Below are 22,475 nucleotides of genomic sequence, written 5' to 3' on the forward strand. Positions count from 1 at the left end.
TGCATCCCGGTTTCAAACCCCAAAACACGTTGCGCCAGAAATTTGTCCACCCCAAGGATCGGGGTGGATGGAGCAATATAATGTACGCTGTTAAGTGTCGGGAGGATTGCCATGAATTGTACATCGGTGAAACCAAACAGACGCTGGCCGAGAGGATGGCACAACACGGAGGAGCTACCTCGTCGGGGCACGACTCCGCAGTCTACACCCTCTACAGGCCAGTGGCCACTCTTTCAGGGATGAGGATGTGCACATCCTTGAGAGGGAGGAACGCTGGTTTGAACGGGGAGTCAAAGAGGCCATCTATGTGAAGAGGGAACAACTATCCCTGAACCGGGGGGGGGGGGTGCTAAGAGTACATATGTCACCATCTTACAATGCTGTGATTGTAACTCTAGTTAATGGTCATGGTCATTTGCATATGAAATCGATTGCTGGTTTCAGTTGTGACGCAATTGTGCCGTTTATAAGGTTGGGGATACCTGCAGTCATCTGAGCCTGACGAAGTCACTTAGATGAGTGATGAAACATTTCTCCCACTAAACGTTGTGCCCAGATAAACTGATTCAACTTTCTGGAATTTCGTTACCTGGATTATTGAGCATGGCTTAAGACAACATGCTTTACTGATGCCAGGAAATGGCAAAAATCAGACACAAGATCCGCACACTGTGCTGACGGCTCCCAGCAAATTAAAAAAAAAAAAAAAATTATTTCTGATTTTTTTCCCTTTTTCTCCCAATTTAGTGGCCAATCGATCCCTATTTTGGTTCAAACACCCACCCTTGTACTGCATGTGTTCGCCAACTGCCTCTCTCCAGCTAGCAGTCTCGAAGGAGACGCCTCGCCACTTTCGTGACAAGGCGACTCCAGGCCGGACCACTGCTTTTTCCGACTCATACAGAAACGCATTCATGTGACGAACACAAGCCGACTCCGCCCCCCTCCCGAAGACAGCGTTGCCAATTATTGCTGCTTCATCGAGTCCGGCCATAGTCGGATCTGACGAGACCGGGGCTCGAACCCCGGTCCCCAGTGGGCAACTGTATCGACACAAAGCTGATGCTACACCACCGTGGACCCCCCTCCCAGCAATTTTAATCGAGCAACATTGCCATCTAACAGATCTTTGTTGGGCATATTCAAATTACCATCACAAAGCAGAACAAGCAATATATAGACACAAACACATTCAGGTGACGGTGATCTGCATGACTGAGAGTCGGTCTACTGCAGTGTTTCCCAACCCAGTCCTCAAGGAACCCCTATCCTGCAGATTTTATTTGCAATCCTGAATAGGTACCTGTTTGTAGTTATTCAACCAATCAGAAATTAATTATGTCAGATTTTGCACACCTTGCATAATTAAGTGCTGTGAGATGATTGGTTGAGTATGTTCAAGCAGGGCTACCTATGCAGGGTTACAATGAAAATCTGCAGGATAGGGGTTCCTTGAGGATTGGGTTGGGAAACGCTGGTCTACTGGACAGTAGAGCAGAGCTGCACAACCCTGTCTGATACTCCCACATGGGGACGCAGCACACCTCTATGAAAAGGGCAGAAACAACTAGAAACATCAAGATCAATGTCATACAGGCACATATTAAATCCAATACATCAGACATTGAGTCAAATATGTATTGTAAAACACATAACTACTATAATGAAAGGGTAGAAAAATAGAAAACAGCAATTATTCGCTGAAAAAAAAAACCCATCCATTATCCAGACCACTTATTCTGCTCTCAGGGTCACGGGATGCTGGAGCCTATCCCAGCAGTCATTGGGCAGCAGGCGGGGAGACACCCTGGACAGGGCGGACACACACATTCACACCCAGGGACAATTTAGTACAGCCGATTCACCTGACCTACATGTCTTTGGACTGTGGGAGGAAACCCACACAGACACGGGGAGAACATGCAAACTCCACACAGAGGACGACCCCCAAGGTTGGACTACCCCGGGGCTCGAATCCAGGACACATTTTCAAAAAATGTTTAGGTCTTTACGTGTTGAAGAATTTTTTCCTAATATACCCAATATAGAATTACCTACAGGCTCAGCTAGTAGCTGTACAGTTGTCTTCTTCACCATTGCAGTTCAAGCCCTTTGTAGGTACTAAAAGGTCCTTTAGAGGCAAATCCACTTTTGTTCCACCCAAAAGCAGAAATGTCTCATTAGACACGTATTGTTGCCTAGTGGAGAGATGTTTTACAAGCCCTTAACAAAATAAGAGACTACAAAGTACAAAATAATTGATCATTGGCTTAAAGAGAGGCCCTATTTGAACTAAAAACACAAATATTGTTGTCAAGCCAGCTGATAAGGGCGGTTCCATAGTAGCGATGGATTTGTGTGGCTATGATCAAGAAATTAATCAACAGCTTCGTAATCAAATGTTCTCTAAGAAACTCAGCTCAGATCCGGTGTTCAGCGCTGTTGCCTCACAGCAAGAAGGTCCTGGGTTCGAACCCCAGGCTGTCCCAGGTCCTTTCCGTGTGGAGTTTGCATGTTCTCCTCGTGTTTGCGTGGGTTTCCTCTGGGTGCTCCGGTTTGCTCCCGCTATCAAGAAGACACGCATGTTAGGGTTAACACTCCTGTCTGTGCCCCTGAGCAAGACAGTGGAAAGAAGAACTGGAGTTGGTCCCCGGGCGCTGCAGCTGCCCACTGCTGCTATACAATAGGATGGCTTAAATGCGGTGTATTTAATTTGTATGTATGTACAAAATGACCAATAGAGTATTCTATTCTATTCTATTCACTTTCAAATGTCACTCATTTACTCAGCCACATTCCAGTAAAAAATTCAGTAACCAGGGTATCATTACTTGTAACACAAAAACATCATCTACATGATCAAATGCCCCCGTGGCTTGGCTTACATAGGAAAGAAAAACAGCACGCCATCTCAACACCCGTGTTTCAGAACACAGAAGTAGCATGCGTGCTAACGCTCAGAAGACCCCTGTGGCTGTGCAGCCCACCTCATCCGAACACAACCCATCCACACTGACACACACTTGGCCCGAACACGTGAAAACCCCCGGAAGGGGAGGAGACCTCAACAACATCCTTTTGAAAAGAGAGGCATCATATATTTTCACTCTTAATACTCCATCACCTAAGGATTTAAATTTAGATTTTGATCTTAAAACTTACTGTAAGTGGTTAGAGTTGAAAAAAAAAACAACTAAGTATGGTTGAAAAACCCTACTTTACTTTTACAGATATCTTGATGAATATAATTCTCTCCCAAAAGTTTATTTCGGGTGATGCAGCCTCCCTTTTCATTCTTGAGTTGTCTTTCCTGTTGCACATGTCAATACAAATTCCAGCCAACCGCTAGACTGGACCTGCCTGTATTGTAGAGAGAGGGGAAAAAGGGAAAGAAAAAAAAAAGGGGGGGGGGAGAGGGAAAGGAGAATGTGTGTGTGTGTGTGTGTACACACTTGGACAAATACTGTTTTATTTTTTTATATTTTTCTATATTGTTCTCTATAGTAGTTTTTATGATTATTACTCGTGTGATTTATGATATATATTTGACCCTACGTCTGATGTATTGGATTTAATATGTGCTTGCATAACACTGATCTAGAAGTTTCTAGTTGTTTTTGTCCTTATTTTAGAGGCGTGCTCCGTCCCCATGTGGGAGTATCAGACAGGGTTGTGCAGCTCTGCTCTGACTGGTCCAGCTTGAGAGTATACTGACTCTAAATCATGCAGCTCACCATCACCCGAGTGATGAATGTGTGTGTCTGTATGTTGCTGGTTCTACTCTGTGATGGTGGTTTGGCAATGCCTGACGAAGATCTCCAGCCGTTAGCACGGTATGAGGAACTTTTGTCTGAGTCTTGCCTTCAAATTTGATTTTTGATCCAGCACCTGTAAGAGTTTTTTTTGGATGTGCCCCTACACTTTTGGCCAGAAATTGCTTAAAAAATGACTCCTTCTTAAGATTAAAGTCAAAGTAGATTGGGGCAAATTACAGGTGCTGAGCTGCTATCCGACCAGGAATTGAAATCAAAGCTGTCAAAACTAGATCTCTGTGGTCGGTGTGAGTAGCAAACACTTTTGTGAATTTCAATGTCTTCATTCTTTTTTTTCCAGGCATACCTCAGTCCGTTTATGGTCCCTGAGCATGACTGTTTCCTGGATTCATAAAATTGTTCAGTGAATTTGTAATGTGAATTTCCTACTATAATTGCTCATGTCACTGTTGGTGATCTACCTATTGTGCACTTGCGCTATTTGCACTTGACATGCACTCTTGGCCGTGATACTGATTTTTGCCATTGTCTAATAAGCTCATTTGTAACTTGAATCACTAATAGTGATGCAAGACTAATTACACTTGACATAACATGCACTCTTGGCTCTGATATAATGAATATTTTTAGTTTCCTAAAATTCCTTTAGATTGACACATGAGTATATCGGCTAACTGCTGACTCCCTTTTGCTGATTCTCAAGTTGCTTTGAACAAATCCAATTGCTAAATGAGAACAGTAACGTAAAAATGCAAACGTTCTGATGATCTCACTCTTCTTGCCCTGATGCACATTCATATGTACATTTAGATGTTTGCAGTGGGAAGTGGCCTGACACAATACCACTATGGTGAATGACATGGTGGTTAAAGCTGCATGAGGGAATTTCCAACCCGTGGCGGTAGATGAAGCGCCACACTGTTTTATCTGACTGATTTCAAAAATTCCATTTCATGTTGATTGATGTAAAAAAACAATCATGGTTCATGGTTCATGGCTTTCACGGCTTATAACATCGTGACTCCTTATATTTTTTTCTATTTGTGTATAACCAACAAAATCAAAGTAACTGATTTCAGTTTAGACTACGTCCAGACTAATATGGATATTTTGCAAAGCGAACATTTTCTTCTACATTTTGGCCTCTCACCCTCATGCAAACGGCGTTTTAGGTCACTAAAACAGACCCCCCCCCCTTTTCTCCCCAATCGTACCCGTCCAATTACACCAATCTTCAGAGCTGTCCCGATCTCTGCTTTACCTCCTCTACCACCTCGTCATCTGTGCATGCAAATGAATCACACTTTGCTTTCGTATTCGCCATAGCACTTTGGACCATGGTGTTGGATAAATAAAGGTGAAGAAACAGAGGTCAAATAACTAAATAAAATATTCATCTCGTTTCATCTCATCATCAGTCGCATCTCTGGGGTTGGGTCGCGGTGGCAGCAAGCTAAGTAGGGCACTCCAGACGAACCTCTCCCCAGCAATGCCCTCCAGCTCCTCCTGGGGGATTCCAAGGCATTCCCAGGCCAGATTGGACATGTAGTCCCTCCAGCGAGTTCTGGGTCTACCCTGGGGTCTCCTCCCAGTTGGCCGTTCCTGGTAAACCTCCAAAGGAAGTGTAGTGATGGAAAGGGTGAGATCGCGGATACAAGCGGGTGAAATGAGTTTCCTCCGTTGGGTGTCTGGGCTCAGCCTTAGCGATAGGGTGAGGAGCTCGGACATCTGGAAGGAGCTTGGAGTAGAGCTGCTGCTCCTTCGCATCGAAAGGAGCCAGTTGAGGTGGTTCGGGCATCTGATTAGCATGCCTCCTGGGCGCCTAAATAAAAATGATTAGCTACTATTTTTGTTTTTAAGTCACTACCGCCTAAGGGACACGAGTTGATTACGGATGCTCAGAATGCTCCTTGCTGATATTTGACATACACTGACGTACATTGCTGCAGACTTTATTGCCACCCACTAGCCCGGCATGATTGTTTTAGTGTTTGTAACCATTTTTGCTCTCACCTGTGTACAGAGATATTTCATAAAACGAAGCTTGTGTGGACAGATTTTTTTATTTTTTTAAATGGAGGGGAAAATATTGGTTTTGAAAATTCTGTATGGTCAAGGCCTTAAATAGCCTAAAAATACACATTAGATAAATGCTAGTCTATAAAATACGTAAAATGTGTTATTTCCTGTGTGCCAGTAGATGTTTCACGGAAAAGCACGGGATATGCTGAGCAACTGACAAATAGGCAAACTGGCAAATCCATGTAACAATTTTCACTGGGGCTTAGGGGGATGTTTTCAACACTATTGGCAATTAAAATGAATATTTTACCATAAAAATGCTTCCTCACACAGCTTTACGTTCCCTGCTCAGGTATACAACGGCTGTTCACTGAGAGTGGTGCAAAAATTACTCACTGCTTTCATGACAATTCCTGGTTGGATGCTAGCTCACTTGTTTTAAGTGAAGGAGTTCAAGTATCTTGGGATGTTGTTAACAAGTGAGGGTAGGATAGAGTGGGAGATTGACAGGCGGATTGGTGTAGCATCAGCAGTAATGCAGACATTGTACTGGACCATTGTGGTGAAGAGGGAGCTCAGCCGGAAGGCAAAGCTCTCAATTTACCAGTCAATCTTGTTCCAACCCTCACCTATGGTCATGAACTTTGGGTAGTGACCAAAAGGGTGAGATTGCGGATACATGCGGCTGAAATGAGTTTCCTCCGTAGGGTGTCTGGGCTCAGCCTTGGAGAGAGGGTGAGGAGCTCGGACATCTGGAGGGAGCTTGGAGTAGAGCTACTGCTCCTTTGCGTCGAAAGGAGCCAGTTGAGGTGGTTCTGGCATCTGATTAGGATGCCTCCTGGGCGCCTTCCTTTGGAGGTTTTCCGGGCAGGTCCAACTGGGAGGAGACCCCGGGGTAGACCCAGAACTCGCTGGAGGGACTACATGTCCAATTTGGCCTGGGAACGCCTTGGGATCCCCCAGGAGGAGCTGGAGGGTGTTGCCAGGGAGAGGGACGTCTGGAGTGCCCTACTTAGCCTGCTGCCACTCTGACCCGACCCCGGAAAAGTGGCTGATGATAAGATGAGATGAGCTACTAGCTCACTATTCCTACTCAGGATTATCCCAGCCGCTCACAATTTCACTCCGTTGGCATCCAGGCTGTTCCGGCAATTCTAGTTCTATCGGTCGATAACTATGCATGTGTTCTCCCATCAGGTGGATATCAAAAACCAGGGCAAGACAGCGCTGCAGGTGGCAGCCCACCAAGGCCACATGGAGGTGGTAAAGGCCCTTCTGCAGGCCAACAGCTCCATTGAGGTCAAGGATGAGGATGGAGACACCGCCTTGCACTACACAGCCTTTGGGTGAGACATAACACACACTCTCTTTGAAACATATAGACATTGAGAACACATGCATGCCTCTTGACTGAATGACCTTCCTGGATTTAATGACTCAGCGGTGCTCTGTCATCACTGCTGATATTAAATGCCACGGTTGAAGATATAATTAGATGCGGATAAACGAACTTAAAGTTTCCCATGGTGATACCACGTCTGTCAAAGTATGAGCAGCTACTCGTTACCCAGTTTAAAGAAACCCCTTAGATGGATGGGGACACTTGAACAATTGTTAATAACGTCTGTTTGTCGTTGGCAGCTTACAGCAGTAACGTATACTGCTAAGAAGGAGTAGATGTAAGAAATGTTTGTTTGTGCACATTAATTGGCACTCAAGTGTGAAGTTCCCACCAGTAATTTTCCAGCATTGGCATGTGATATGCTGCCAGAGATGTCCACAGTAAGTGTTGGTAATTTACATGCTGGTTTAAATCAAGTCAGTTCAAAACACAGCTGTCGGTATGAATGGAATCATTCAAATGACAAACAAGCTGGAACGAGAAACATGACGTTGAATATATATGTTGTGTGCGTCTGTGCTTTTGTTCATTTTGTGTCCTGTTTCAATTCAGCAATCAAGCAGAGATCGCGCGACTGCTGCTGAGTAAAGGAGCCAACGTGAACCTGCTGAATAATTCCATGTGCACGGCGCTCCACATCGCGGTCAACAAGGGCTTCACGGACGTGGTGCGTGTGCTGGCGGAGCATGCGGCCGACGTCAACCTCCAGGTGAGACTCTCCAGCAATACTCACTACAACGCTTGACTGAACCTGGGGCTCCTGGCTGTGCTTGCCAGAAGGAGTTCAGTCATTCCCACATAGGACTGACCCAAGGAGACTATTGAATAACGCACAGCACTGACTGAAGGAAAAAGGAGAGGCCGGCACCAGAAAACTTAGTTTTTATTTCTTGATAGTTGCTCCTCAATCCTTTTTTTCCTTACCAGTTCTTTTAAGTGCATCCCTTGGTCTTAGTGAATGTTTTTTTTTTTTTTTTTTTTTTGCCTTCATTGGGCGGCACGGTGGTGCAGTGGTTAGCACAGTTGCCTCACAGCAAGAAGGGCAGTCCAGCCTTGGGGATCGTCCTCTGTGTGGAGTTTGCATGCTCTCCCCCCACCACCCGTGTCTGCGTGGGTTTCCTCCAGGTGCTCCGGTTTCCTCCCACAGTCCAAAGACATGTAGGTCAGGTGAATCGGCTGTACTAAATTGTCCCTAGGTCTGAATGTGTGTGTCGGCCCTATAATAGCCTATCCCAGTGACTGCTGGGATAGGCTCCAGCATTCCCGTCACCCTGAGAGCAGGATAAGTGGTTTAGATAATGGATGGATGCCTTCAGTGCATAGCAGAGAGGAAACAAGGGGAGAGAGATGGGTATGACATGCAACAACGTCCCTGGCTGGTATCGAACCGGGGACATTGTGGTTATGTCGCGTGCGCCATAACCACGGTCTCAATGGATTCTGCCTGGCACTGTGGAATCTAAAATAGTGAATTCCCTGTAGTCCCCATCAGCTGGTTCTTTCTGGTCATCAGACACATAAACAAGCCTGTCATTCACTCTTGGCTGTAACGAAGACGAGCCCCAAACTCACAGGCTTACTTTTTAGACGTCAGCCTAATCAGTAGTGCCATGCCACACAGGCAAACATCCGACGGCACTTGTACCTCTCTCGCATGCAACTTTCACATTGGCCTTTCCTGAACCCCATAAAACCCAAAGAGATGTGTAAATTCAGTGTTGCATAGTAATTTGACTGTATTAGTTTTCTGCTTGCTTGAGTTCAGTTTTTGGCCTCATTAAAGCAATTTAGCATCTCTTTTAGGGCATTTTCCTAACTGTCTAAAGTGCCTACAACTGGGCTGTAGACTGACTAACACTTTTCTGCTTGACCAGTGTGAGAACTCAACTGAAATAGAATAACAGCCTGGCCGTGTACATGTTTCTGCGTGGTGTATACTTGTTTTTGTTTTTTTTAAATCAAATATCTCCAATAGAATAAATTTTGATTTCCATTGTTTGATATGTGTGTGTGTGTGTGTGTGTGGAATGTCCTGTAGCTTACATTGGACACAAGAATGACTGCTTTTCATCAGTCATGTCACCTTCATTTAAAGAACCTGGTTTTCAATTGGGATCCAGCATTGTTTTTAAAAGTGCAAAATTTTAACAAATGGAGGAGAATTTTTAAAGGATAGTATGAAAGTTGAACAACCTTGGTAAACAGAAATTTGTTTTTAAAGACTTGTCCCTTTATTTCAATGGTATTGAAATTAAGATAATTTTTTTTTCTTCAAATGGATATTTACCATTTTGGAAATGAACTCTGTGCTCCAAGCCTCTGTCTGTCACTGTGATCTAAAATGTACACTTGTGAAACTGCTTAGGGTGCCTCGGTGCACCTTAAGAAGCTGCAGAGAACCAGTTCTGTGCAACCAGTTCTGCAACTTGCTTATCGCTGCCACAGTAAAGGCTGCTGCATTTTTTTTCCCATTGAACGATTGTGCTTTGAACCCCTCTCTCTGTCCTTTCACCCCCTTAGGATTCGTATGGGGACACGCCGCTCCATGATGCCATTGCCAAAGATTTTCGCAATATCATTGAAATCTTGGCTGTGGTGCCAAATATTGACTTCACCCAGCAGAACAACCGAGGCTTTAATCTGCTCCACCATGCAGCCCTCAAAGGAAACAAGCTGTGAGTACTGCGATGGGATACTGAACAAATGCCACATGTCAAGTGTCACAACGTAAAGCTACAATGTGCAACTTTTTGGGTTTGAGTCAGAATTGTATTTTGTGCTTTCTCTCCTCCTTGGTAACCAAACTTGCTAACAATTCTCAGTCATCTCGAAGATCTTACTCAGTAGAGATGGCATCCAGCTGGACTCTGAGATCACTATGCTCCATAAAGCTGAGTGTCGATGTCCTACCAAAGGACCAGATAGACAGCCAAATATTTGCTGGTGCATAAGTTTTCCACTACAGTTACGTTCTTACGAAGGGACTTGTTTAAAATTTGCTAGTGTTTTTGTACTTATTTTAGTGAACATGATTATAGTACTACCTATCATCATGTCATCGGGTTAATATAGCCTTGATAATCATAATCGAAAGTCTGTTTGAAAATGTACCACCTGGTTTGCTAAACAGAAAATGTAACAAAACAGCTAGCACCCTACCTGCCAAGCAGTACACAAGGCAGCAATGTTACTTCTCAGTTATTTAGTCTTTTCCAGAAGTTGTGGAAAAGTGATGCTAATGTTCCTTATATTTTTAACTTGGCCTTGTATACTGCATGGTTTAGCATCACTTTACATTCTTTCAACTGTTGTTATTACTCTGACTTCCCTACACTGTGGCTATTGGCCTCACCTTGATAAACACAATCAGGCAGACCACTGACCACCCAGCAGCTGTTATAGATGGTTACAATAAATGACCCCAAATTGTCAAACAATAAAAAAATTAAAAAAAAAATTTCAGGAGAGGGGGGAATATACATATAAGCAAGCAAGCAACATTTTATTTATACAACACTTTTAAGAACATAGTTACAAAGTGCTTTCTACTCAATACACAAAATAAATTGAATGAATATAAGACATGGCATAGGGAGTAACAGACCAAGCTAAAAATGAAACAAAACAGAAGGCAGGGCTTGCCTGAAAAGATGGGTTTTTAGAAGCCACTTAAAACAGTCCAAAGATTCAGCGAATCTAATGGATTGGGGAGGATTATTCCAGTGGCTTGGGGCTAAAACTGCAAAGGCGCGGTCACCTTTTGTTTTGCAGTTGGAGTGAGGCATGGACAAAAGACCGAGGTTTGAGGATGAGAGTGGTTGGGAAGTGGAATGAGGAATGAAAAGATCAGAAATGTAACTGGGGGCAAGATCATGCAGTGCTTTAAATGTAATCATTAAGATCTTATAGATTATTCTGAATTTTACGGGAAGCCAATGGAGGGAAGTGCAAGAATATGGGACCTATGGCTAGTTCTAGTTAGTAGTCTAGCAGCTGCATTCTGAATCAACTGTAGACGATTTAAGGTCATAGACGGGTATTAAAATTCATAGATTATATATTAAGGTTTGTGTGACCCTGGGAGCTGTGCTGTCTGCAGCATATCATTCCTGGTAGGGTCACCTGAGACCGAGAGGTCTCAGGTGAGGGTCCAGACAAAAAGCGATTTACAAAGCCCCTATGAATAGTCCCCATGAAAATAAAGGGATACCGGGGCCCCCTCTTGGAGCCAGGCCTGGGAGGGGAGCTCATTGGCGAGCCTCTGCCACAAGGTCCGGCTGGGCTCAGCCCAAATGAGCCATCTGGGACCGCACTATCATGGGCCCACCACCCCCAAGAGGAGTAGGGGCTGGATTTGATACAACACTGGTGGCAGGTTGGGACGCAAGCCCTGGCGGACTGAACTTAATGGTGCAGAAACTGGTTTTTGGTACATGGATAGTGACCAAAAGAATGACATCGTGGCTACAAGCGGTGGAAATGAGTTTCCTCTTGCAGGTGGCTGGGTGCAACCTTAGGAATAAGGTGAGGAGCTCAGACATCTGGAAGGAGCTCATAGTACAGCCACTGTTCCTTTGCTTTGAAAGGGGTCATTTGATGTGGTTCAGGCATCTAGTTAGTATGCCTCCTGAGTGCCTCCCTGTGGAGGTGTTCTGGGCACGGCCAACTGGGAGGAGACCCCGGGGTAGACTCAGAACTTGCTGGAGGGACTACATGTCCAATCTGGCCTGGAAACGCCTTGGGATCCCCCAGGAGGAGCCAGAGGGCGTTGCTGGGGAGGAGACCCTGGGGCAGACCCAGGATATGCTGGTAGGATTATATATCCTGGCTGGCCAGGGAATGACTTGGGATCCCCCAGGAGGAGCTGGAGAATGTGGCCGGGGAAAGGAACATCTGGGCTTTCCTCCTCAGCCTGCTACCACCACAACCCGGTCCCGGGTAAGTGGCAGAAAATTATGATGATGGTGATATAGTAAATGGCCAAAAGTATGTGGACAACCCTTCTAATTAGTGGGTTCAGCTATTTCAGCCACACCTATTGCCAACAGGTGCATAAAATCAAGCATCCAGCCATACAATCTCCACAGACAAACATTGGCAGTAGAGTGGGTCGTACGGAAGAACTCCGTGATTTTCAGTGTAGCACTGTTATGATGCAACCTTTCCAGCAAGTCAGTTCATCAGATTTCTACCCAGGTAGATCTGCCGCAGTCAACTGTAAGTGTGTTATTGTGAAGTGGAAACGTCTCTGAGTAACAAGAAGTCAGTCACAAAGAGGCGGGCCACACAAGCTCACAGAATGGGACCACCAAGTGCTGAAACAAGGAGCAAGTAAAAACCATCTGTCCTCGATTGTAACACTCACTGCTGAGTTCCAAAATGCCTCTGGAAGCAACGTCAGCTGTTTTTCAGGAGCTTCATGAAATGGATTTCCATGGCCAAGCAGCCACACACAAGCCTAAGACCACTAGCCTAAGGCCAAGCATGAGCTACAGTGGTGCAAAGCGCATTGCCATTGGACTCTGAAGCAGTGGAAACGTGTTCTCTGGAGTGATGAATCAAGCTTCATTATCTGGCAGTCTGACAGACCAATTCTGGGTTTGGTGGATTCCAGGAGAACGCTACCTGTCTGAATGTATAGCGCTAACTGTAAAGTAGTGTTGGGGGGGTAATGGTCTGGGGATGTTGTTAATGGTCTGGTTCAGGCCCCTTAGTTCCAGTGAAGGGAAATCTTAATGGTACAGCATATAATGACATTCAGTTGTGTGCTTCCAACTTTGTGGGAACAGTTTGGGGAAGGCCCTTCCCTGTTTCAGCATGACAATGCCATTGTGCACAAAGCAAAGTCCATAAAGGCATGGTTTTTGGAATTTGGTGTGGAAGAACTTGACTGGCCTGCACAGAGCCCTGACCTCAACCCCATCCAGCACCTTTGGGATGAATTGGAATGCTGACTGTGAGCCAGGCCTTCTCCGCAACATCAGTGCCCAACCTTACTAATGCTCTTGTGGCTGAATGAAAGCAAATCCCCGCAGCCATCTTCCAAAATCTAGTGGGAAGCATTCCCAGAAAATGGGAGGCTGTTATAGCAGCAAAGGAGGGACCAACACCATATCACTGTCCATGGTTTTGAAATGAGATGTTCAACAAGCACACATGGGTGTGATGTTTGAGTGTCCACATACTTTTGGCCATGTGATGCATTTTGAGTGTACTAGCGGGGAGGAGGAGGTGAGTTGGTGTGATTGTGGAGCTTTTATCCTCCCTGCTGAGTCACCACTTCACTCTTAGATCAGCATGGCAAGCGGTTCCTCACCACGTGATTCACCGGGCAGAGGCGAATGTACCAGACAAATGAGACACGAGAGAGATGGCAGGCAGGCACAGATGGAGAGAGACGGAGGGAGATTGAGGAAGATGTCGCATGTTGTGCCATGAACAGCCACCACCAGTTGGCTGTCACCGCGAGGAAGCGGCGCCGGGGAAGACTGGGAAAGCTCTCCGTGCTGGCCAGAACTGTGGCTGGATCTGTCTACTCTTCATGTCTGTATGTATGTTGTAATGAATAAATCTGACTGATATTTGCCTCCGTGCCAAACCCCTTCGAGGCAACAAACTTGCCACAGTCACGTAGAAATGGACGTATCAGAATGTTTATGTATTTTATGTGTCGCTCTCTACAACATTAGAAATGCAACGGTAATGGATAATATTAGCTTTTGGTTGACTACGTTATCAATCAGGTAATAATATGTTGCTAATGTTGGGTGAACCTTGGTCTCACTCGTCAGCTCTAACAAGTTATCTACCTTGTAAAGCTAAACACTCGGTTGCGCCGTTAAGAAAAAACACTGGGCACCATAGAAAGTCTCTGGCGAAAGAGAAAGCAAAATAAATTGACTAACATGTTGGCTTCTACTTGCTGTGTCCCCAGGATAAATCACAGTGTAGGTCTTCGATATATGTTCTGTGGCGTTTTCAGAACGGTGTTCTTGAAAACGGCTACTGCAAACCCACGTTTTCTGTGGAAGTTTGGCTCGGACATTACGATTTTTCCAAATAAACTGCACCCATTTCTCTCGGATTTTCGGATCCTTTGGTAATAAATTTAGGCTTTCTGTTTCTTCTTTAGAGATGGAAATGTGCTGACAAGTGAGGAAAGTGTGTTGAGATGGTGGAAGGAGTACTCTGAGGGGTTAATGATTGAAGAAAATGAGAGAGACAGAAGGTTGGATGATGTTGGGATAGTGAATAAGGAAGTGCGGTGGATCAGCAAAGAGGAACTGAGGGCAGCTCTGAGGAGGTTGAAGAGTGGAAAGGTGGTTGGTCTAGATGACATACCTATTGCGGCATGGAGGTGTTTAGGAGAGCTGGCAGTGGAGTTTTTAACTAGATTGTTGCCTCACAGCGAGAAGGTCCTGGGTTTGAGCCCCGGGATAGTCCAACCTTGGGAGTCATCCTAGGTTGTCCTCTGTGTGGAGTTTGCATGTTCTCCCCGTGTGTGTGTATGTTTCCCCCGGGTGCTCCGGTTTCCCCCCACAATCCAAAGACTTGTAGGTCAGGTGAATCGGCTGTACTAAATTGTCCCTAGGTGTGACAATGTATGTGTGTGTCGGCCCTGTGATGGCCTGGCAGCCTGTCCGGGGTGTACCCCCGCCTGCCGCCCAATGACTGCTGGGATAAGCTCCAGCATCCCCGTGACCCCTGAGAGCAGGATAAGCAGTTTGGATAATGGATGGATGTTTAACACAATCTTGGAAAGTGAGAGGATGCTTGAGGAGTGGAGAAGAAGCTTACTGGTACCGATTTTCAAGAATAAGGGCAGTGTGCAGAACTGTAGCAACTACAGAGGTATAAAGTTGATCTGCCATCGTCGTTGGCATCTCTCGTGTCCGAGGATCCATTCCAAGAGATTAAGGTGTGTGCTTAAAAACTTGGAGCCATTCGCCAAAGCCTTGATTAAAGTGGTGATCAGGTCGAAACGCTGGTCCACACTGCTTGGCCTGGGAGGATCTAGTTCCATGGCAACACAAGAGTGAAGATGATAGGATCTGCCACAGCACGAAGATATGGGAAAGAATAGTGGAAGCTAGGCTAAGAGGAGATGTGATGATTAGCGAGCAGCAGTATGGTTTCACGCCACGAAAGAGCACTACAGATGCGATGTTTGCTTTGAGAATGTTGATGGAGAAGTATACAGAAGGTCAGAAGGAGTTACATTGTGTCTTTGTGGATTTAGAGAAAGCATACGACAGGGTGCCGAGAGAGGAGGTGTGGTATTGTATGAGGAAGTCAGGAGTGGCAGAAAAGTATGTAGGCGTGGTGCAGGATATGCCATGAGGGCAGTGTGACAGTGGTGAGGTATGTGGTTGGAATGACAGATGAGTTCAAGGTGGAGGTGGGATTACATCAAGGATCGGCTCTTAGCCCTTTCTTGTTTGCAATAGTGATGGACATTCTGATGGACGAGATCAGGCAGGAGTCTCCGTGGACTATGATGTTTGCACATGACATTGTAGCGAGAGTAGGGTGCAGGTTGAGGAGAGCATGGAGAAGTGGAGGCATGCACCGGAGAGAAGAGGAATGAAAGTGAGTAGGAGTAAGATGGAATACATATATGCGTGAATGAGAGGGAGGACAGCAGAATGGTGAGGATGCAAGAAGTAGAAGTGACGAAGGTGGCTGAGTTTAATAACTTGGTGTCAACTGTTCAAAGTAACGGGGAGTGCAGAAGAGAAGTGAAGAAGAGAGTGCAGGCAGGGTGGAGTGGATGGAGAAGTGTTTCAGGAGTGATTTATGACAGAAGGGTACCAGCAAGAGTTAAAGGGAAGGTTTACAAGATGGTAGTGAGACCAGCTATGTTGTATGGTTTGGAGACAGTGGCGCTGATGAAAAGACAGGAGGTGGAGGTGGAGGTGGAGGTGGCCGAGTTGAAGATGCTAAGATTTTCATTGGGAGTGACGAAGGAGGACAGGATTAGGAACGAGTATATTAGAGGGACGGCTCAGGTTGGACGGTTTGGAGACAGGCAAGCGAGGCAAGATTGAGATGGCTTGGACATGTGTGGAGGAGAGATGCTGGGTATATTGGGAGAAGGATGCTGGGTATATTAGGAGAAGGATGCTGAATATGGAGCTGCTAGGGAAGAGGAAAAGAGGAAGGCCAAAGAGGAGGTTTATGGATGTGGTGAGGGAGGACATGCAGGTGGCTGGCGTGACAGAGGAAGATGCAGAGGACAGGAAGAGATGGAAACAGATGATCCGCTGTGGCGAACCCTAATGAGAGCAGTCAAAAGTAGAAGTAGCAGCAGTAGTAGTAGTTACTGTTTCTCCTTTTGTAAATTTGCAGCCAAAAACAAGACGCATCTGCCATCATTTTGAAAGTAGTAAAACTTATAGCTGGCAAAATTACAATAAGTCGCTACACCGCTTAAGTGGGTGCACATAATTAGAATGTAAGAGACCACCCCGTCCATTAACGGGACTGGTGCCTTAGGTTTGTGACGTATGAAACCCTGCCTGTCTGAATTCGTTGTTTTTTTTTTTGGAGACAGTCCTCGGTACACTGCAGTTTCAAAGCAGATATGCTCAGCCATGGCGCTGGCTGCTAATTTTGCCCCTGATATGTCTTGTAACATTACCCCAAGACCAGATGTACATGTTAACGAGGTTAAAAACTTGATTTTCATCGGAGGGAGTCTTTAAATCTGTAATTTTTTAGTTTCCCTGAAAAAGGATGCCTCTTGGCATTGTTGGCTCTCATTCGGCACAAAATGGTGTGCTAGTAGAAAAGATCACTGCCTTTGTGCTTGTACTAAAGTGTTGTAGCTTGAAGTCAGACATCAAGGCGGGTTGAGTGACACTTGTCACAAAGAATTCAGCCGTTCCTGACTGGATAAGGTGAGACTGATCGACGTTGGTACTGCCATAAGTGCTTTCTGAACGCCGGCTGGCCAGTGACCGTAGGAAGAAACCCGCAATACAGGACTGTAGATTTTCGGTGTTGAGGTTTTTTACTCCTGAGGTACAACTGTGGTGCGTGGCCCATGGAAACATACTACTATATCCCTCCAACTACGGTGAAGTGTCTTTCCAATTTCCACACATCCTCAGAATCCTTGACATTTACATAGCAACGTTAATAGAGCACCAAAACAGATATAAAATTAATGTTTCTTATCTCAAAGGTAACTAGGAATTGAAATGCAGAGGATTTCATAAAGACAGCAACTGAAATAGTACTTATCAGTATTATGATGTCATAAATACTTATTTTATGATCAATGATATATACTGATTGCCTTACCATCGAATTTATTTCAGGGTATATTTGAAAAGAAAGATGAAATGCATATATTTTTTCTACTAGTTTTTCACCTTTTTTAATCTCTCAATTTTTAACATATACAGCCTGTCATGACACATATACTACGTACGTATACGTACGTGAGCCAAAAGATTATGACTACCTGCCTAATAGTGAAGTCAAGTCAGTTTTATTTGTACAGCCCAGTATCACAAATTACAAATTTTCCTCAGGGACTTTTACAGCATTACAACATCCTGTCCATAGACCCTCTTATTGGATAAGGAACAACCCCTTTAACAGGCACAAAAAATAGGAAGGAAACTTAAGGGAGCGCAACAGAGAAGGGATCCCTGCCCCAAGACGGACAGAAGTGCAATGGATGTTGTATACAGAATAGAACACAATTTGCAGAATACAACATTGAAAGATGATAACACATACATATATATATGTTTTCTACCCCTCCACTGGTTGCTGTGCATCATAAGTACCTACCCCATTGGCTGTTATAATTTGAATGTTTCCCCATCTGATGGTCGCTGTCCAACCGATATTGGGGGCGTGACGCTGGGCAATGATTCTTTGTCAAAAAACATTATGAGTGCGAGATGCATGAAACAGGCCTGTACTGCTATGCATTAAAATATTTTTTCCTGTATCCGTGTTGAGATATATATTTTTTTTGGGGGGGGGATTTTCCCCCCTTTTTCTCTCTTTTTCCTCCCTAATTGTCATTTGTATCCGACCAATTACCACACTCTTCTGAGCCGTCCCGGTTGCTGCTCCTGCCCCTCTGCCAGTCCGAGGAGGGCTGCACACTACCACATGCCTCCTCTGATGCATGTGGAGTCGCCAGCCGCTTCTTTTCACCTGGCAGGAGTTTTGCCAGGGGGACGTAGCGCGTGGGAGGGTCATGCTATTCTCCCCAGTCCCCCCCCCCCCGAACAGGCGCCCCGACTGACCAGGGGAGGCGCTAGTGCAGCGACCAGGACACATACCCACATCCGGCTTCCCAGCTGCCGACACGACCGGTTGTGTCTGTAGAGACGCCCAACCAAGCCGGAGGTAACATAGGGATTCGAACCGGCGATCTCCATGTTGGTAGGCAACAGAATAGACTGCCATGCCACCCGGACACCCCAGGATAACAGAATTATAATGGATTTATAAGATATATATAAATAAAGAAAGTGATTAGGAGGACGCCAAGCAGCATACAGATATCACCGGAACAGCCTAAGACCTGAGCCATGCAACCACCATCACCGAGTAGACCTGGCAGGAGGGCAGAACTCACATCACACCATTCACAGGAGAAGAGAGAAGAAAATACATTAGACACATGGAAGAGAGAGAGGCTGAAAATGCTATTGGTCCTCTGTGTGCCACCAAAACAGTGCCGACCTGTCAAGGAATGGACTCTACAAGACCCCTGAAGGTGTCCTGTGGTATCTGGCACCAAAACATTAGCAGATCCTTCAAGTCCTGTAAGTTGCAAGGTGGAGCCACAATGAATCAGATTTGTCGGTCCTGCACCATCATTGGCTATTGCTCGGGTCAAGTATGACTGTCCTCCCTCTGCGTTCCTCTGGGTCTTCAGGTGGGTGTAGTGGCCGATCCTGAAGCTGCATAATGGGAGGATGCCTGCACGTGACAGCTTTTTACATGGAGTAGCTGGTGCGCCTGCAGCCACCACATGGTCCTTGGCAGGGGGTGGCCAGAGTCCAGTGGCACGGAGAACCAAGATGATTGGGGACCACCCTCTGTTGTAGCCTTCATCTGCCTTAACCGGCATTGTGACCTGGACACATCTCCTGCCAGTTCCGCCATTGAGGTATTTGTTGGATCGCGCTTCGTCTGGAACCTCCCCCTTGACCTGTCCACCTTGGGTGACCCTACCAGAAGCCAATCTCTGGACGGCATAGCTCTTGGGATCATTGGTACACGTAAGCTTCTCCACCACGGCAAGGTGGCAATCCAGGAGAAGAAGTCAGTCCAGCACATCTGATAGATGCTAAATCAGATTGAGATCTGGAGAATTTAGAGGCCAGGACAACACCTTGAACACTTCACCATGTTCCTCAAACCATTCCCAAACAATGTGCATTGTGACAGGGCACACTATCCTGCTGAAAAAGGCCACTGCCATCAGGGAATACCATTGCTATGCAGGGGTGTACCTGGTCTGCAACAATGTTTAAGTAGGTGGGACATGTCAAATGGACATCCGCATGAATGATCAGACCCAGGGTTTCCCAGCAGAATATTGCCCAGAGCATCACACTCCCTCAATTGGCTTGTCTTCCCACAGTGCATCCTGGTGCCATCACTTCCCCAGGTAAATGGCACACATGTACACAGCCATCCATGTGATCTAAAAGAAAGTGGGACTTGTTGAACCAGGCAACCTTCTTCCACTGCTCCAAGGTCCTATTCGGATGTTCGCGTGCCCATAGCAGGCACTTTCGATGGGGTCATCATGGCACTGTAACCGGTGTGTGGCTATGCAGCGCCATACGCCGCAGGGTGCGATGCACTGTGTTGTGACACATTCGCCCCGTAACCATCACTAAAATTTTCTGTGACTTGTGCTACAGTAAACGTTCTGTCATTTTGGACCAGACGGGATAGCCTTCATTGCCCTCGCGCATCGATGAGCTTTGGGCGCCCACTAGCCTGTCGCTGGTTTGTGATTTCTCCCTCCTCAGACCACTGTCGACCAGGAGCACCTCACAAGCCTTGCCGTTTCAGAGATGCTCTGACCCAGTCGTCTGGCCATAACAGTTTGACCCTTGTCAAAGTCGCTCAGGTCTTGACTCTTGCCCATTTCTCCTGCATCCATCACATTGACTATGAGAACTGATTGTTCACTTACCACCTAAACTACCCAGACCTTGATGTGCCCTTGTTTGGAGATTATCAACATTATTCAGTTCACCTGTGAGTGATCATAATATTTTGGCTCCTCGGTGTATATATGAACTCCTATACTTTGATTTGGTTTCTGGTTCTAATGTTTATAATAAGTGGTCAGCAAGAACAACATTGAAGCTTGAAGCTGATAGATCTTTGGTTAATCCCTGTTGTCTTTGTTTTTACTGGAGGAGGAAGACTGATTAGTAGATAACCGTCATGGCCAATGAGAGTCGAGGGCACAAAACACGGGCAGCACCAGTAAATCACATTCTGCCTGTGAGAGGCAGCACAAGACAAATCCCTTTAACACTGTGAATGTGTCATGCTGTTTATTCTCCCCTGGGCACTGTGTTTTCTTCTCTTCCCGCTAAATCCGCACAATAACAAATATGACCTTTCGTGTACAACGGAGAATTTATGAAGGAAAGGTCTCAAAAATGAAAAATATCAGCACCGCCATATTTCCCCTGCCTGCAAAATACTTCCAATTCAGTAAGAAACTTTAAAGGTCAGGTGGTGTTCTTTGATAATTTCCTGGTGTTCTTTCCAAGTGAAAAACAACCCTCTTATTATCGTTAGTAATGGTTTTCAAAGCAGTATTTTTGTAAGGTTATTTGGCTGCCGTCTCTTTACCATCTTCATAACACCATTTTGCCCTTGCCCAGGCCTGAGAAGTACTTGAGTGAGTTTTCTATCTCTGACCATAAGTAAAATCCAACTTTCCCTTAAGCTGAGCACACAGGGGTGCAGAAGCAGAATGCCGAGTCAAATTACTTGTATCACATCTGGTCTGTAGTACAAGCAGGAACAGCCAGCCAGCACATGCAAGATACAAAAAGTACTTTTTTTAGCACCCAACAGAACCATGCTGTGAGCAATTGTGGCGTGTGAAGCAGACAACCCGTCCTCTGGCCTTTAGGAGGAATGTTTCGAAAGTGCTCAACCTAGTCAACTTGACCTCCTAAATTGGCAGAGACCCAGTCCTTGTCACAGTAATGTCCTGTGTTCCCATATTCATTTAGATCACTAATCTATTCTCCCCTGAAAACCAGGGACACACTAGATGCTCTCCAAACCTGGATATCATTGCGGGCGCGCGCGCGCACACACACACACACACACACACACACACACACACACACACACACACACACACACACACACACACACACACACACACAATGTGTGGGGAGGCAAGGGGGGACTGATGAGCCAAAACATTATGATCAGCTGCCTAATATGCTGTTGGTCCTCCTTGTGCCACCCACCAGTGTTGACCCACCGGGGCATGGACACTACAAGATCCCTGAAGGTGTCCTGTGGTATCTGGCACCAAATAATTAGCGACAGATCTTTCAAGTCCTGTAAGTTGTGAGGTGGAGTTGCTGTGGATCGGACTTGTCGGTCCAGCACACCAGCACATCCAACAGATAATCAGATTGCGATCTGGAGAATTTGGAGGCCAGGGCGACACCTAGAATACTTCAACATTTTCCGCAAACCATTGCTGAACAATGTGTGTAGTGTGGCAGGGCACCTTATCTGCTGAAAGAGGCCACTGCCATCAGGGAATACCATTGCCGTGAAGGGATATACCTGGTCTGCAGTGGTGTTTAGGTAGGTGGCACATGTGCCACCGAACCAAAGTTGCTCAGGTCTTTCCTCCTGCCCATTTCTCCTGCATTCAGCACGCTGACTATGAGAACTGATTGTTCGCTTACCATCTGATGTACCCAAACTTTGACCTGTGCCCTTGTTTGGAGATGATCGTTATTCGGTTCATCTGTGCGTGGTCATCATGTTTTGGCTCATCAGTGTATACACACACACACAAACACAGTGAAGTCCAGGGGTTGAAAGTTTACAATAGACTGGGTTATCAGCATGACACAAAGAGGGGAGAGTAAGCAAGCCATACAGAACGAGAGGAAGAGGAGTCACGGCTGCGGCACAAAACAATAAATGGCTGATCTGCTCTTGCAAGTGTCATATGAGCAGTGCTGGGAGTTCAGGCTGCTCTCTCCAGCATTCGTTTACGCTGGCATCAGTAAGGG

At 45.8% G+C, this 22,475-nt stretch overlaps 1 protein-coding gene across 5 annotated transcripts in view; it reads left to right on the top strand.

The window, feature by feature from the left end:
- mib2 (MIB E3 ubiquitin protein ligase 2) overlaps positions 1 to 22,475 on the top strand; it is a 70,278-nt gene that overhangs the window by 35,963 nt on the left and 11,840 nt on the right. For all 5 annotated transcript variants that reach the window (XM_056302242.1, XM_056302238.1, XM_056302240.1 and 2 more), the window contains 3 exons: positions 6,993 to 7,141; positions 7,750 to 7,906; positions 9,718 to 9,872. In XM_056302242.1, coding sequence (XP_056158217.1) covers positions 6,993 to 7,141; positions 7,750 to 7,906; positions 9,718 to 9,872 — 461 coding nt within the window. The remainder of the gene's footprint in view (positions 1 to 6,992; positions 7,142 to 7,749; positions 7,907 to 9,717; positions 9,873 to 22,475) is intronic.

Source organism: Lampris incognitus, chromosome 2 (assembly GCF_029633865.1).
Source record: "Lampris incognitus isolate fLamInc1 chromosome 2, fLamInc1.hap2, whole genome shotgun sequence".
Lineage (NCBI taxonomy): Eukaryota > Metazoa > Chordata > Actinopteri > Lampriformes > Lampridae > Lampris > Lampris incognitus.